At 43.8% G+C, this 17,594-nt stretch overlaps 1 protein-coding gene across 1 annotated transcript in view; it reads right to left on the reverse strand.

Annotated features, from left to right (window-relative positions):
* Positions 1-191: 191 nt before the first annotated feature.
* LOC143294198 (uncharacterized) overlaps positions 192-17,594 on the reverse strand; it is a 117,193-nt gene continuing 99,790 nt past the window's right edge. Inside the window, exons 79-88 of the mRNA XM_076605629.1 lie at positions 10,040-10,135; positions 7,285-7,432; positions 5,577-5,623; positions 4,598-4,652; positions 3,953-4,050; positions 3,229-3,339; positions 2,280-2,363; positions 1,587-1,721; positions 869-920; positions 192-529 (exon numbers count right to left, since the gene is read on the reverse strand). Coding sequence (XP_076461744.1) covers positions 192-529; positions 869-920; positions 1,587-1,721; positions 2,280-2,363; positions 3,229-3,339; positions 3,953-4,050; positions 4,598-4,652; positions 5,577-5,623; positions 7,285-7,432; positions 10,040-10,135 — 1,164 coding nt within the window. The remainder of the gene's footprint in view (positions 530-868; positions 921-1,586; positions 1,722-2,279; positions 2,364-3,228; positions 3,340-3,952; positions 4,051-4,597; positions 4,653-5,576; positions 5,624-7,284; positions 7,433-10,039; positions 10,136-17,594) is intronic.

Raw genomic sequence — 17,594 nt, forward strand, 5'->3', positions numbered from 1 at the left:
TGGAAGCTCAAAGTAAAATTTATTTTCCATTAGAAATCATATAACAATATCCATGCCATGTTTCTGAACAGAAATCTGCTTTCACAACAGAAAGAAACACGACTTTTTCCATCGAAAAAGACAAGTCATATCACAAAAGCGTTGAATGGACCAGACGGACACATGCTGAAGTGGTAAAAAGCCAGGGCGGTCTACTGTCCCCCAGTACATGGCCCACACTGACAGGCGTCAGGCACCGTGTAACTGTGCTCCAAGCTCGTCCCGTCTTCACACTTCAGCGTCACGTGGCGTTGGCTCACGCTGATTGGCTGACAACAGGAGCACGTGGCGTCGAATCGTCCAATGAGATCCATGTCTCTGCTGTGAGACGCGCACTGCCCGGCGCACTGCGTGAGGTCGGGTATGGGGTGTGCGTTGTGGCAGGGGGATCCCTGGCTGTTGTTGACCTGGAAGTGAGCGATGCTGTCCCGAAGGATGGGGAACAGGGCGCGAGGCGTGCAGCTTCCGCAGTCGCTGGTCTTCAGCATGGCTGCAACATCACACACAGCTGGTATAGGTACACACGTACAATGAATGAGGAGCAACTTCCAGACACGATGCAATGTGGTGGAAGGTACACACGAAGAATGTGCAGCAACTTCCACACACAATTTAATGTGTCACGCTTTTTTAATTAAAAGGACAACAACAAAAACTACTGAAAACGTTTCCAAATGAACAATGCTCTCCGTGTATCATCTTTTGTTTGACTTATTATAATTTTATGTACAATCCTGGTATTCTGACAACAATAAGCAACCAAGTAGACAATTTAGCAGATAACTGTGTTCCTTGTAAGAGGTATAAACAGACGAACCACAAAACTCACTTTTCGGCACACAGGTGCGGCAACATCCTTCGTCGTCGTAGCTATCGTAATCCTGAAAAGAAAACCAAGTATAACGTTACGCGTGAAATGCTGAGGGGAAGAAGTTATACGCCTTTCTGGATCATTCACGATGCATAAGTTAATATATTCCTCCAAATTGTTCTGTTGTTGCTGTTCATTCTGAAATGGAGATCGGATCGTAGTCAATGGTGCCATCCCTTTGCAAATAACCTGCCCACAGTTCTGTGTCATTGTTCCTATTTAGAGATCTTCGCCAAAAAAAGAGGCCATTTTACTTGATATATTAGCAGTGTTCTTGTATTTTCATTTTGTGTTGGTAATGATACTGATAATAATGCCTCCTGTATGCACTACGTATTGATCAAACTCCAATCAATTCATAAAGAATAAGAAAGTGACACGGTTTATATGTCTAACATAGGTTGGTCACATGCAGAGGAGAACAGAATGTGTCCCAAGTACGTTCACTTGGGAAACATTGTGTAATGTGTGGACATTTTTTCTTCTTTTGCACATTGTGCCATGGCTGGAAGTGACCAGAACGGACATGTGGCGTTTGGAAATTATACAGATTGTTAAAAGAGAAGGAATAAAATCTCGCACACCTTGGAAGTTCTGTATCTGTGTATGTCTCCATACATACTTGCGAAAAAGAAGCAGCCAGTTTCCCATACTGTGCTGGGAGCATGTAACTCACGTGGAGGCAGGGAGGCAGTGTGTCAATGTGGGGACACTGTCGCTGTGTCTCCCGCAAGAAATACAGGTCCTCTTTCACGTCTCTCTGGCAGGTCTTTCTGTAGCAGCTGCTGCTGCCTGGAATCACCTCACCCTCCTGTCACAAACACACACACACACACACGTTTTGATACATGTACTCGCCCACAGTCCTACACCTAAAAGTGACATTCACCCTCTAACACTTGATTTATATATTTTTTTGTTATCTACAATGACTACATGTGCATTATGTATAATATCGTGTGTGTTTTGTAAAACTCCAAGAGCAGCTTAACCACCAAATAAAATAACAATGGCACCTTAATTTCATTTTGCCTGTCCCAATTATGATAATTTGACATCTAAACGGTCAAAATAAGCAACACGAAATATAATTCTTTCCTATGAATTTGCTGGCTATACATTTTTTCCATCTTATGTACATGATATTCTAGAAAGGACATTCCTACACACCCCACACACCCACATCCCATACACAGAGATCCAGACAGCCACAGGCCACGCCATGGAGGAAGGGAAAGGGGGTATTTCTTGTAATAACTACATGTATCAATGAATCTGTCTGTCTGTCTGTCTGTCTATATTTACATATAGTTTACGTGCTACTCTACAACTGCAGAACAGCGGAACAAGAGAACTCGTGTTGTTTCACCTGGTACACTGTTCCGTTGACCACACATCCCGTTGGACGACACTGACCACAGCATTCACCGCTGACCGCCACTCGTTTTTCTCCCTGCCGCACAACACGCAGCATGACACCAAGGGTTGTAACAACACCATCATGAAAACAACAATAATATAAAAAACAACAACATTTCAGGAATGGATGAAGCATAATCAGCTTGCACACCATCAAATCATCTGAAGGATCTTCTTCTTCTTCTTCTTCTTCGTTCGTGGGCTGCAGCTCCCACGTTCACTCGTATGTACACGAGTGGGCTTATACGTGTATGACCGTTTTTACCCCGCCATGTAGGCAGCCATACTCCGCTTTCAGGGGTGTGCATGCTGGGTATGTTCTGGTTTCCATAACCCACCGAACGCTGACATGGATTACAGGATCTTTAACGTGCGTATTTGATCTTCTGCTTGCATATACACACAAAGGGGGTTCAGGCACTAGCAGGTATGCACATATATTGACCTGGGGGATCGTAAAAATCTCCACCCTTTACCCACCAGGCGCCGTCACCGTGATTCGAACCCGGGACCCTCAGATTGAAAGTCCAACGCTTTAACCACTCGGCTATTGCGCCCGTCGAAGGATCTATTTGAGTGATAATATTCCTCATGTTCATTCAGACTATTTGCTTATATATATAAAAAAGAAGAAAACCTACTCAAATGTAGTTTTGCTCCGTAAAACGTTCTTCTTAAGAACAAATAAAGTGGATGGTACAGACAGTAAAATATTACCCCAGGATGACGCACAAAAGATAATAGCTACCAATTACGCAGCAGAGGGATGCTGACGAAAGACAGCTTCCACCATTTGTGCAGTGAGTAAAATGAACATGACAGCTGACTAGGACACAATGGTGCAGTAGATGGCTTGCAGAAGGAAGATGTACAGCGGTGGATGCAGGCAATGGACGTACCGGCTGACAGACTGGGCAGCGCTGCTGTTGGCAGGACACGGACACAGAGCCGTCCCCTCGCAGCATACAGCCACACGTCTTGCACGCTCCGTCACGCCACGTCTCTCCAGGCTGACCACACAACAACCGACACTGGTTAATCCTTTCAACCCTGTTGGGGCTTGGAGGATATAAAGTAACATTACTGGCATTACAGTGTTATGATGGAGTCTCCCGTCGGACCGACGGATGAGAAGCCAGGCAGGCTTATCTGTGGGTGTGTGTCCTCATATGGGAGAAGAGGCCGATTCTGGATGCGCAGCACTTCTCACAGGTGTTGCAGGGGAAAACGTCTCCAGAAGTTGAGCCCTGCTTCCTTCGCTCACGCTTCTCCTTAATGGCCAGCGTTCTCTTGTTTTCAAACGTCTTATGCCACTCTAGTGACACCATCATTAATTACAACGTAAAGAGCAATGAAAACAATGAAACTGGTGAAAAAAAAGACAAAGATCATGTCTTGTAATCTTTCCCATTCTAATGAATACCCCCACCCACCCACCCTCACACACATACATCAAGTGCACGCTCACACAACACACGCACATAACACACACACACACACACACACACACAGAGGATGTTCTGGAGACTGCCAAGATGCTGCGGTTATTACGACTGACACTGTTACTATTCCTGCTACCACTACTCCTCCCCCTAACTACTAACACTACAGTACACCGCCTACCTGGTAGACAGCGTCCATTGGCGTGGTGTGTTCTTCGTCCAGTCCATTGCTGACCCTGACACTGTGTGTGAAGCGGCACACTGGCTTCACTGTGGTCACTGTGGAAACAATGCTCACCTTACTCACTGCCCACATCACACAGCCTACCTTACTCACTACCCACATCACACAGCCTACCTTACTCACTGCCCACATCACACAGCCTTTCAACAGAAACCATATTGTTGAACGCCATATTCAAATCGTTATAGGAACACGTTTAAATTAAGACAAACAATTTACATACACCTAATTATTTTGGTTTGTTTCCTATCACATAATACCTTATGAGATATTTCCCATATATTGCTAATTTGTTTTTATTTCAGATGGGGGTGGCTAAATCGAATTATGTAGTTTATTGCCCAGATGGCAGAAAGAAGCAATTTCAGGCTAAATACCGGTTAGATTGGCGATACATGGTGAAAGCTGACTCTTGAAACTGAGTCAAGAAATCATATTAAAAATGACGAAATCACGATTTTTCTTTGCCACTGAAAACACGAAATAAAACCAACAAATCGAAGGAAAATACAGACGCATACACGCACACATACCTAGCCTCCTACTCTTTTAAGATTGCTGGTCTTATTCTTAAACACTCACTGCAAGCTTTCCTGGTACAGTTGCAAGCTTCCATGATTTCCACAAGCTGTGAACCCTGTTGAAAAGAGCACATGGCGTATTTACCAAGTCATGCCATCTTTCAGATCCTACTAGACAAACTGCAAAGAGAAGCAGTATTGGAATTTGAAATAAAAATACCTTTCGCATAAAAAGATTTAGGTAGGAATTACATACATGCACTTTAAAAACTGAGCTAAAACTACCAATATCATACTTAGAATACATATGCCAGAACATCAACATTTGAAAACATGACGATAACAAAGCACTAACGGGTTTGTGATGGCACAAGTATAATCCATTCATACATCAAATACAACAGTACCAGTACCACCAATTTATTTCAACTGCTGGCACAATGTTAACATCAAAACCACACATATCAATCAAAGAGGCGCACGTGCACGCACAACAGCACATCTACCAGGAATTTCACCAACAAAGTAAGAAAAGATGAGAAGAGTCCACGGACATTTTAACCATGAGCACACAATAACTAATCAGATTCACACAGCACACAGAGAAGACCAACGGCAAGTTGATGGAGTGATGGACTAGAGGAGTGATGGCCTAGAGGTAACGTGTCCGCCTAGGAAGCGAGAGAATCTGAGCGCGCTAGTTCGCATCACGGCTCAGCCGCCGATATTTTCTCTCCCTCCACTAGACCTTGAGTGGTGGTCTGGACGCTAGTCATTCGGATGAGACAATAAACCGAGGTATCGTGTGCAGCATGCACTTAGCGCACGTAAAAGAACCCACGGCAACGAAAGGGTTGTTCCTGGCAAAATTCTGTAGAAAAATCCACTTCGATAGGAAAAACAAATAAAACTGCACGTAGGGAAAAATACAAAAAAATGGGTGGCGCTGTAGTGTAGCGACGCGCTTTCCCTGGGGACAGCAGCCCGAATTTCACACAGAGAAATCTGTTGTGATAAAAAGAAATACAAATACAAGTTACCTGTGGACACACTGGGTCCTCTGCCTCAGGACATTGTCGTGGGCAATCTGGAAAGTATACAACAGGTACTGGTGAGATGTGTAGGCTGCTACACTGGAGTTTTCCACACACATTACAAGATACAATCCACTTCATATCGAAGTGTTGGAAGCATTCTGCGGCCCTAACTACTTCCATGATTCATTTCTTTTACAGTCAACAAAAATTCTGTTTGTCATGTTATACATTTTATTCTGCAATTTTTAAACCCTTAAAAAGTATAATATTATGTTTTCATAAATTGTGTGCACGAATAACTAATTGGATACGCATTCCAACAACATACAGATAACAGTATATTAAACATTCAGAATGTGTATATATACTATTTTCATTGGAACGTTCTTTTGGACAGGTAAACACACACTCTCTCTCTCTCTCTCTGTCTCTCTCTCTCTCTCTCTCTCTCTCGCATACGAGAAATGTTATGCAGAACTGGATTTTCTTTTGTTTGGAACAATCAGGGTGCTGATTATTGTAGAGAATTCTTAGTGGTGTTTAAACAGCGTTTAATTGATATGTACATACAAGAATGGTCTTCAGCAATAAGAGACAGCAACAGGTATGATTTGTACAGATCATTCAAACATGTCTATAGAAATGAAATATATTTACAGTCCGTCAGTTTATTTAGCTTTAGAGTGGCACTGACACAAATCCGACTTGGTGTGTTAGCGTTGAACAGTAACTGACATCGTTACAGTGAGAATCCAAGGGAAAGAATGTGCAATGTTTGCGGAAAGGCAATTGAAAATGAATAGCATTTTATTTATAATTGTCCCTTATATACCGAACTTAGGAAGAAATTTCTAGAAAATTTGTATAATATTCCCTTTCACAGGCTTATAGATGGTAGGAACGAAAATATCAGTCGTGTTGTTTCAAAGTTTATTTTCTTTGCTATGAAAAGAAGAAGGCCAAAGAACATTTTAATTCTTCTTCTTCTTATTATTTTTTGTATTCACCAAAGGTTAATAAGGTTATTTCTGATATAACATGAAAATGATAAGAGTATAAAGGACTCAACCCTGACTACAGATTTAAGTGATACTGTCTGCTAGTTATCTGCTCATGTTTACCTGATATAGAATTGATTCATATTGTGTAAGTGAAACTGATGTCATTTGGTGAATTCTGTTTGCTGTCTATTGGTATAGCATATTTCGTTAATTGCTTATTAACCCTCCCCTAAACTCCCAATATATGTATATGTGCCCATGGCCGAAATGCATTAAACATTCATTCATTCATTCTCTCTCTCTCGCTGCAAGGACCAGGACTGGTATACCGAGGACAGGTGAATGGGTGAGTTCTCGGTGTGTGGGGTGGACATGTGGTTCAGCAGCCGGAACAGCCGTTGGCGCCTTGAAGGTGCCTTGCACCGCTGTTGGGGACAGACAGGCACATCTGTACTTTGTTGGCGTACTATATGTCTTACATTGTACGTGTAAATCTGGTATCAATGATTGTTTCCAAGCAAAGAACTCATACTTGATTTGTGACTGTTGGCATCTCTAAAAATCATTTAATTATTTTCAAGCATAAAAGTCACTCATGATTCGTTACTGTTTCCATGACCATAAAAGATTGTTTCCTGGCACAGAAGTCATCGAAGTGATCTGTCGCTGTTCGCTAAAGGATGTGAAACCATTTGGTATGCTATGCTCACCACAGTCCAGCTCGTCATTCTGACAGTCTATGACGCCGTCACACCTAGAGGACAGAAGGATGCACGTGCCGGTGTTACACTGGAAATGGTCCGCTGTGCAGGTCAGGCATTCACAGTTGCACGTGCTGCTGTTGAGGTGGCCCACACCCTGGGAAAGGAAAGAAAATCTTTGTCATCCATGGTCACTGATGTAGGTGGAAAATTGACAATATTAATGTTCTCCTATTCACAAAACAGAGGAGTGAAAGACCAAGGAGAAAGAAGAAGAAAGCATCAGACAAGCAGATCAACTTAAGAAAACTCCAAAAGGAAGACGTAAGACAGGAAATGGAAACTGAAGTCACAAAGAAGCTTGAAGAAGTGGACAGCACAGATATGACAGCAGAAGAAGCATGGTCAGTGTTCAAGAACACACTGACAGAGACACTCAGGAAAGCATGCGGTACAAAGAACACCGGAAAAGGGAAGGCGAAACAGACAGCTTGGTGGAATGACACAGTAAAGGAGGCCGTCAAAGAAAAGAAGGAGCTGTTCAAGGTGTGGTTAAAATCAAAGCTAGATGAGGATTATGTGAGGTATAGACTGGCAAGACGACACTGTAAGAGGACAGTCAGAAGCGCCAAGGAACAGTCATGGAAGAAATATTGCGAGGAATTAAGTGAACTGTGCAAGCAGTCACCACGACAGTTCTACAAAAGTGTCAAAGCAATGAGACTACGAGATGAGCCATACAGCCCAACAACAGTGGTCAATGACAAAGATGGGAACCCTCTCAGTAAGGAAGACAGCATCAAAAATAGATGGCAGGAATATTTCAAGGAACTTTTGAACCCAAGCAGCCAAAATACCACACAGATCCAGTTTCATCCACACCACCCAGAAGAAGAAGAACCAAACATTTTAAGATCAGAGGTACAGCAGGCACTAAAGACCAGCCCAAGGAACAAAGCAGCAGGCATTGATGGCATTACAACTGAAGCCATCCTGGCATGTGGAGAAACAGGAATCACCTGGCTGACCACAATATTCCAGAAAGCATGGATGGAGAGGACAGTCCCGGAAGACTGGCAGAGAGCAGTTGTGGTACCAATCTGGAAGAAGAAAGGCAGCAAAAAAGACTGCAGCATGTATCGAGGCATTTCCCTCCTGAGCCACACAGGAAAGATGTACGCAAAGATCTTGGAACAGCGTACAAGGTACAAGGTGGAACCATTACTGAGTGAGGCGCAGATGGGCTTCAGAAAAGGAAGAGGGTGTACAGACGCTATCTTCGCTCTCAGGCAACTGAGCGAAAAGACAATCGAGCACAACAGAGAACTAAATCTTGTGTTTGTAGACCAGGAGAAAGCATTTGACCGAGTGGACAGAAACAAGCTATGGCAAACACTCGAAGAGTACAGCATCAGGGGACAACTGTTGGACAACATCAGAGCCATCTACAACAACAGTATGAGTGCAGTCCGCACCCAAGACGGACTCACAGACTGGTTCGAGGTGTCATCTGGAGTGAGACAAGGGTGTGTTCTATCACCGTTACTTTTCATCATATACATGGATAAAATCACAAAAGAAGCAAACCCCAACCCAGAAGATCTGAATGAGATGCTGTTCGCAGATGACCAAAGCCTGGCACATGAGAAAGAAGAACAACTTCAAGAGCACACAGACAGACTGAACACACAGTGTGAGGAGCTCAACATGAAGATCAGCATCAGCAAAACCGAGACGATGAAGGTCAGCAGAACACCTGGCAACCTAAACATCAACGTCAACGGAATTCTGCTGAAACAAGTCAGCGAGTTCAAGTATCTCGGCAGTATTTTCTCGGAAGATGGACGTCTCAACAGAGAGATTGAGACGAGAGTACAGAAGGCTAACAGCGTCAGCTACCAGCTTGCCCCACTCCTCAAACATACCAACATCCCCATTGAGACCAAAGCCAAACTCATTACCTCCATCTTCATCCCCACCTTCATCATATACATGGATAAAATCACAAAAGTGCCAGACATGGACCCTGACAAAAAGTCTGGAACGCCAAATAACCACTTGCGAGATGCGATGTCTGAGGAGAGCCGTCAACAAGACCAGACGGGACATGATCAGAAACACCAGGATCAGAGAAATGGTGGGAACAACACCTGTCCTCCACGATATCCAAAGGCAAACGATCAGATGGTTTGGACATCTAACACGTATGGCACCTCACCAGATGGCCAGTAAAGCGTACAACAAAAGAATATCAGGATACAAGGCAAGAGGAAGACCAAGGAAGACCTGGATTGACGGTGTGAAAGAAACCCTGAAGACCCACAACACTCCACCCAACGAGGCCTTCCAGCTTGCCAGGGCCCGTCAGCTCTTTCTCCCCTCGACGCCCTAGATGGTACAAGAGGACGGATAAAGTAAAGTAAAAAAATGTTCTCCAAACCCTGTTTTGTTTGGAATAAAGTGTGTGTGTGTGTGTGTGTGTGTGTGTGTGTGTGTGTGTGTGTGTGTGTGTGTGTGTGTGTGTGTGTGTGTGTGTGTGTGTGTGTCTGTGTGTGTGTGTGTCTCTGTGTGTGTGTGTGTGTGTGTAAGTGCGTGTTCAGTATATCAACTCGCCAAATATGAGTTCAGACAGAAATCGATACCCCTTTGATTCCCAATGACCAGCTGGATAGATAGGTTTGTGACACACACACACAGACACTGAAGTGCTGCAGAATGGACAACAGGCAGACCTGTGACAGTGTGAAGCCAAACAATTACCGACCTTTGAGCATGATCCGCACGTCTTGGGCACACAGCGCATCTCCCCGTTCAGACACTGACAAGTTTCACACCTGGCATTGGTCCGGATGTCACGTGCCTGTTCCACAAAGGGCGCAGTGCAGTTTATAAGGAAAGTGACGGGAAACAGGTCTGTTTTGTGAATGTTTGTAAAGCTCTTAGAGCTTGGTCAGTGACAGAATATTTGCGCTATGTAAGTATCAATGATAACAATAAGAAGAATCTTCATCGTCATCAATATATATATATATATATAAAAAAGTCTCAAAGTCTGTGGCCTTTCATGCCCTGCTCTCATGGTGACCTCAGTTGCGATACCCCTCCACTTCCGTGCTTGGGGTGAGTCCTGTCAATGTCGTCAGTGTCGGCAGATTCATGGGTGGCTGTTGTTTGAGGGAAGTGGTGGCGGTCTCCACTCTGGGAGGGACGCTCACTCAGTCTGGCTCCGCGACTGAGCCATTATTGTCGTTAGTAGGGGGCTTAGTAGGTGGTGTCCTCAGTACGTTAAAACAGAACAGGCACCACTGAACACCACCGAAGTGACTCAGCAGCAGTGCAGGGTCTCCTCTGGTGTGTGGCCTCCTGGCGACCTAACATCGATAGTTCCCTGTGGACTGCCAACGCTGGAACTGCGACGGAGGAGCCCGGGTGTGGCCGTGTATGGGGGACTCTAAATGAGCGGCGTGGGAGTAATGCCACTGAAATGGTGAAGATGATGGGGCAACAAAAAACAAAACAAAACAAAACAAAGAAACAACAACAACAACAACAACAAAAAAAAAAAAAACCAATAAGAAGAATAATGATAATACTAATACTAATATAATGAATGCAAGTCAGGTCAGATAGATATATCTGCTACTGGCAACCTGGATCCCAGTACTACCTGTCACAGGGTCGAATTGCTGGCAACTAAACCAGCACCCCCACCAGTCCTCTCAGGAGGATGGTGAGGAGGGTGGCTAGACACCCTGGTGGAATTAAATGACCCATCAAAGGGCGCCAGCTCTGGAGAGCTACTGCGGCCACCTAGCTAAGGTAGTATGTCACTTTCCGGCAGCTCCTGCGGCCGCGTTGGCACCAAAACGTAACAGCCTTGCTGTTCCTTTGGATCTGTCAGCGAGGTGGAGAGGGGGGACAAGCTGCATGGGCAACAGCCTGTCTTCCATATTACATTGCCCAGGCTTATATCCGTCCATCCATCCACAAACACCCTGCACTCCAGCTTCGCTACTAGCGCTAGCGTCGGAACAACACGTGAAGCAACAGTTACCGGTTATAAGTTAGCGCTCAATTGGCGTAGACCCGACGCCAGGGGTTGCTTCTGACGGTGGGAGGGACCCTCGCGTCCCACTGGACAGCTACCGCCCGCCCAAGCTGGGCAGCCCCCAGCCAGTTAGGTGCTGTCCCGTCACGACCTGCCTTCTTCTATGGGTGTATGAAGATTAGGAGAATATCCGACAAGCAGGTCGTTAATTTCCGCACCAGGCAAAAAGAAAACTTCAAGAAACGGATCAACAATGAAACTGGCCTGTTGGAATGTCCGGACAATGATGCCTGGGCTCTCCCAAGATCTGCAAAACATCAGCGACGCCAGAAAGACGGCCGTCATAAACAGCGAGCTGAAGAGACTAAATGTGGACATTGCCACTCTGCAGGAAACATGGCTGGCTGACTCAGGAACACTAAAGGAGAGGGACTACACCTTCTTCTGGCAAAGAAAGAGCTCTGATGCCCCAAGAGTAAGGAGTAGGCTTTGCAGTCAGGAACAACCTGGTGAACATGATCGAACCAGGCAGCGGCGGTTCAGAACGACTCCTGACTCTCCGCCTCAACACCTCCGAAGGCTATGTCACTCTCGTCAGCGCATATGCTCCAACACTGTCCGCCTCTCCAGACACCAAGGATGAGTTCTACGAAAATCTCGCATCAACCATAAGGAACATCCCCAGGACAGAACAACTTGTTTTCCTGATCGACTTCAATGCCAGAGTGGGTGCAGACAACGATTCGTGGCTCTCCTGTCTCGGTTCCTTTGGAATGGGGAAAATGAATGAGAATGGACAGCGACTACTTGAGTTTTGTACCTGCCATGAACTGTGCATCGCCAACTCCTTCTTCAAGACGAAGCCCCAACACAAAGTCTCCTGGAGGCACCCGCGCTCAAAACATTGGCACCAACTGGATCTGATCCTAGTAAGACGAGCTGCCATCAAAAACCTTCTCCACACTCGCTCTTACCACAGCGCAGACTGCAACACGGACCACTCTCTGGTATGCTGCAAGATCAGACTGCAACCAAAGAAGTTCCACTGCTCAAAGAAACAAGGGAACTCTCGCATTGACGTCAGCAAGATGTCTCAGCCAGACCTTGTAGAACAGTTCGCAGAGGCCTTTGAGAGAGAGTTCGATGCATTGCAGCCCAGAGACTTTGCCACAGAAAGATGGGAAACGCTACGAGACAACATGCACCGCATTGCTATGGCCACCTCTGGGAAGAAAACCACGCCAGGCGATGTGCAAATGAGTACTAGACAGAGCTCAGCGAAGAGATACAGAATGCTGCTGAAAGAGGCAACATCCGAGGGATGTATGATGGTATCAAGAAGGCACTGGGACCAACACAGAGCAAGACCGCCCCCCTCAAATCCTCCACTGAGGAAGTAATCAACAATCCTAGCCAGCAGATGGAGAGATGGGCGGAGCACTACTCCGACCTCTACTCCACAGAAAACATGGTGTCCAACTCAGCCCTCGATGCCATCAAGTGCATGCCGGTCATGGAAGAACTCGACGCAGAGCCAACTGAGGACGAACTCAGCAAGGCCACTAACAGCCTGACATCAGGCAAGGCACCTGGCAGTGACAGAGAAGTGCAGAGAGCAGAGGATTCCCCTGTATGTCGCATTCATTGACCTCACCAAGGCCTTGGACCTAGTCAGCAGAGACGGCCTTTTCGGGGCTCTTTGAAAGATTGTCTGCCCCCCAAACTGCACAGCTTGATTGAGTCCTTCCACTCCAACATGAAAGGGACGGTGCAGTTTAATGGTAACCTCTCCAAGCCCTTCGACGTACGCAGCGGTGTCAAACAAGGCTGTGTCCTCGCCCCCACCCTATTTGGAATCTTCTTTGCTCTTCTCCTGAGACATGCGTTCAGCACAGCGCAAGAAGGGATCTACCTGCGGACCAGATCAGATGGCAGGCTCTTCAGTCTCGCCCACCTTAGAGCAAGGACAAAAGTCCGCGAAGCCCTCATCAGAGACATGCACTTTGCTGACGATGCCGCAGTTGTGACCCACACCCAGCGGGACTTGCAGTCACTAATGGACCGCTTCTCCCAGGCCTGCAAAGATTTTGGTCTGACCATCAGTCTCAAGAAGACAAATGTCCTAGGCCAAGACACACCATCTCCACCAGCCATCACCATTGATGACTACGAGCTTAAAGTCACCCATCAATTCACTTACCTTGGGTCCACCATCACCGACAACCTCTCCCTTGACACCGAGATCGACAAGAGGATCGGGAAGGCAGCCACAACGCTAGCCCGCCTCACACAAAGAGTGTGGATATCAAATCAAATGCCAAAGAACATCACTGCTGGAGTCTGATACCGAAATGGCATATTGGAAAACTCGCACCATACGACAATCTTTTTCAGATTAACTGTAAAACAGAAAAAATAAAGGGCTTAGATAGAATAGATAATGAATTCTGGAAAGACGTGATCAAAATTTACTTACTTTACAAGAATATCACGAAACTAGAAGAAGTTACGCAAACTACTTTCCAATACCAGCTATTGTTTAATAATTCATTAATAACACATAAAAGTACTCCACTCTTCTTCCAACACTGGCAAAAAAAGGGGATTATTCAAATCAAACACATGATGCATCACACAGAGAACAGACTGTTATCATTGAATGAAGTAAGCGGTATAACTGGTCAAAATAGAGCGAGTATAATGCTAGAGTACAATGTTCTAATTAATTCCATCCCTAACTCCTGGATTCAGTGGATACAGACAGGAAAACGGCAGACAGACGAACAGACAATTGACGTAAACCGATTTAACACGAAACCAAAACAAATCAAGAAACTGTTAGCGGCTAATAAGGAACCAGACAGCCCATCAGCTTTTTATTTTTGGCACAGAAAATTTAATTTTGAATTAGATAGATCAGCTTGGGTAAGAGCAAAGGAAGTCTCAAAGGAAACCAGATTAAGAGTCTTACATTGGAAAATTCTTCATAATATTTACCCAACAAATATAATTCTAAATAAGATGAAAATTAAAGAAAACAACAAGTGCGCTTACTGTTGTGACAAAGTAGATTATATCGAACACTTTTTCTGTGAATGCCCAGTTGTATATAATCTTTGGAGTTTTATTGAAGAGACAATTCATTACTCAGTTAATGTCAAGTTAAAACTATCAAATATAGATATATTATTTGGAGTAAAAAATGATCCGCACATTAAGGGAAATTATCACTATATCAATCTACTTATCTTAATTGGCAAAATGTCTAAAAGTGTTTTCAAAAAAACCAAATTCAGCTTTACCCTTACAATATATTTTCGAGAAGGAATTGAAATTAAGAAATATATCGGGCTGAAGTAATACTGATGATGGTGAAATGTAATACAAATAAAAAATACAAAGAACGTAAATAACGCTTTACAGCAATACACATGTACATGTATTTACATATTTGCCAAGGAAACTTTACCCCCCAACCTAGAGCGTGTAAACACACACACGCGCGCGCACGCACACACGCACGCACATATATTTATATATGTGTGTGTGTGTATTGTATATGTATGTGTGTGTGTATATATATATGTGTGTATATATATGTATGTATATATATATGTGTGTGTGTGTGTATATATATATAAATTTGTGTATATGTGTGTGTGTATATATATGTGTACATACATACTGATTCACACGCACACACTGTGTGAAGAGTTCATTAATATCACATACGTTTCGTTATCTTTTATATATGTCAGGTATTGCAATACGTGAACATTGGTATCGGTTTCACCGTCTGGAAGTCTGAGTGAGATGTTGCTTGTTGGCAGTGAGAATGTCTCGAACTCATATTTTATCATTATTTTCATGTGGACAGCAACAAGCTGAGGGGAAGCTGTGGAAAGTGCATCCGCAGAAGGGCCATCATATACAGTGGCAGATTCTCTCCAGTCTGCAACATTTCTGCGTTGTTCATCTGATTTGATTTTTTTTCTCATTGAATTCAGAACATATTTCTTGTAATGATAATGTCTCATAACAATAATTAAGTGCTACTGACACTACTGAAATTAAGGATTCATGAAAAAAAGTTATAAAAGGGAAAGAAAAAAGAAAGAAAGAGAGCTAGGCCTCAGAAGTTGACTGAATCCATGTTAGTAAATGTTAAAAAAAAAAAAAAAAAAAAAAAAAAAAGATTACACACACACGCACACACGCACACACACACACTGAACGCATACACCTCTCACATATTCACTTTTGTATCCTTTATTTGTATCATTTTTGGTAAATATTTGTGTTTATCTCACGGACTGGCTGAATAAGTATGATAAATAATGTCGACAATGCGCATTGTGTACTGTCAAGTATGTTATATACCCTGTCATGTGGTATACGACGAGTTGTCCTGGGGACGATGTGGCGATAGTCCTTGACCGGCAGAAGAAAAAATCACCGTGTGTCGTTTTAGGGGGTGAGGGGGCGTGGGGGGGCGGTGGGTGTTACCTGCCTCCTGTCCGGGCGTCGACTTTTTTTTTTTTTTTTTCCATTAATTAATGTTGATCCTATTGTATGTCTTTTGACGTATATGTATTATAATATTTAAGATGATTTTCTTTGATTATCCCACACACAGGTTCAACAAAAGCTTTGAAACAGTTTTATGTTTATAAATCGCCGGCCTACAGTTTGTTTCGTAGTTTGGAAATGGATGTCACTGTAATGCTATTATTATTATTATTATCATCATCATCATCATCATTATTATTATTATCATCATCTTCAGTAGTGGTAGTAGTAGTGAACGGTCTTTGCACTTTAGTTTTTTGTTTTCAATTTCTTGTATTTTCTCTATAGAATTTAATTTCTGTTAATTCTTGATGTTGTATTTTCTTTGAGTCTTGGCTAACATTCGATGTGTAGGATTGAGACTTTTATTTTTGTGTCTGTGTGTAATAGAGAGAGAGGGGGATAGAGGGAGGGGGGGAGGGAGAGAGAGAGAGATGGATGACAATTTTAACGTCCATTTTTTTTTTTTTTTTTTCCCAGTAACGTGACTCAACATCAGTTAAGCAAGTGCAAAATTTGGATGCGGCTGTCAGTTTTTCCTGACATCAGTCTCCAACAATGAAACTCAATAACAAATGATAAAATGATGTTAACTTATTTTTTCCACATGCCTTGATTCAGTAAATGAAAAGTTGTATGCTTTTTCTTGTATGGGTGATTCATTCCATAATTGCTATTGATTACAATGATATAGTTATGGAATGCTGGGTATTGGTCTTGGTTATGACTTCCATATGTTATTGTTAATGTTGACTGTATTCAGATTAAAAAAATCTTTTTATTTATTTATTTTTTTTCTTTTTTCTTTTTTTCTTTTCTTTTCCATCTATTCTGAATTGTCATATTAAATTTATGTACAAAATAAAACGGTGGTCGACCCGAGAAAGTCCAGGAAAACACGGGAAAAAAAAAATTTCTGTAAATAATCCAATAAATAATCAAGTAAAAAAAAAAAGAAAAAAAAGAAAAAAAAGAAAAGAAAAAAAGAGTGTGGATAAATCCCAAGATGACCACAAAGACAAGGATGGCTGTATACAACGCCTGCGTCCTCAGCACCTTGTTGTATGGCAGTGAGGCGTGGACCACACATGCTCGTCAGGAGAAAAGGCTCAATACCTTCCACCTGAGAAGCCTATGGCGCATACTCGGCATCTCCTGGCAAGACAAGGTGACAAACACCGGCGTCCTGACTCGCGCTGGCCTCCCGACCATGTATACCATGCTTAGACAGCGTCGGCTGCGCTGGCTGGGCCACGTTCGCCGCATGGAAGACGGTCGCATCCCAAAAGACATCCTTTATGGAGAGCTCGCCACGGGGCAGAGAAGCATCGGCCGCCCACAGATGAGATACAAAGACGTTTGCAAACGTGACATGAAGGCACTTGAGTCCTGGGAGGGCCTTGCAGATGACCGCAACAGATGGAGAAGTACTCTCAAGAATCAGCTACGGATTGGTGAGGACAAACTGTCAGCTGCGGCAGCAGAAAAGCGAGCTCGCAGAAAAGGGACGGCAGCCAACAGACCAGCATCAGCTTACACATGTGATCGCTGTGACAGAGACTGTCTCTCTCGCATCGGTCTCTACAGTCACAGGCGACGCTGCTTGGTCCAAGCAGACAGCCCAATTAGACATTAGGTCGGATACACTCTATCCATGGTCAGCCATGACCGAAGGAGGCCTACTACTACTACCTACTACTAA

Source organism: Babylonia areolata, chromosome 19 (genome assembly GCF_041734735.1).
Source record: "Babylonia areolata isolate BAREFJ2019XMU chromosome 19, ASM4173473v1, whole genome shotgun sequence".
Lineage (NCBI taxonomy): Eukaryota > Metazoa > Mollusca > Gastropoda > Neogastropoda > Buccinidae > Babylonia > Babylonia areolata.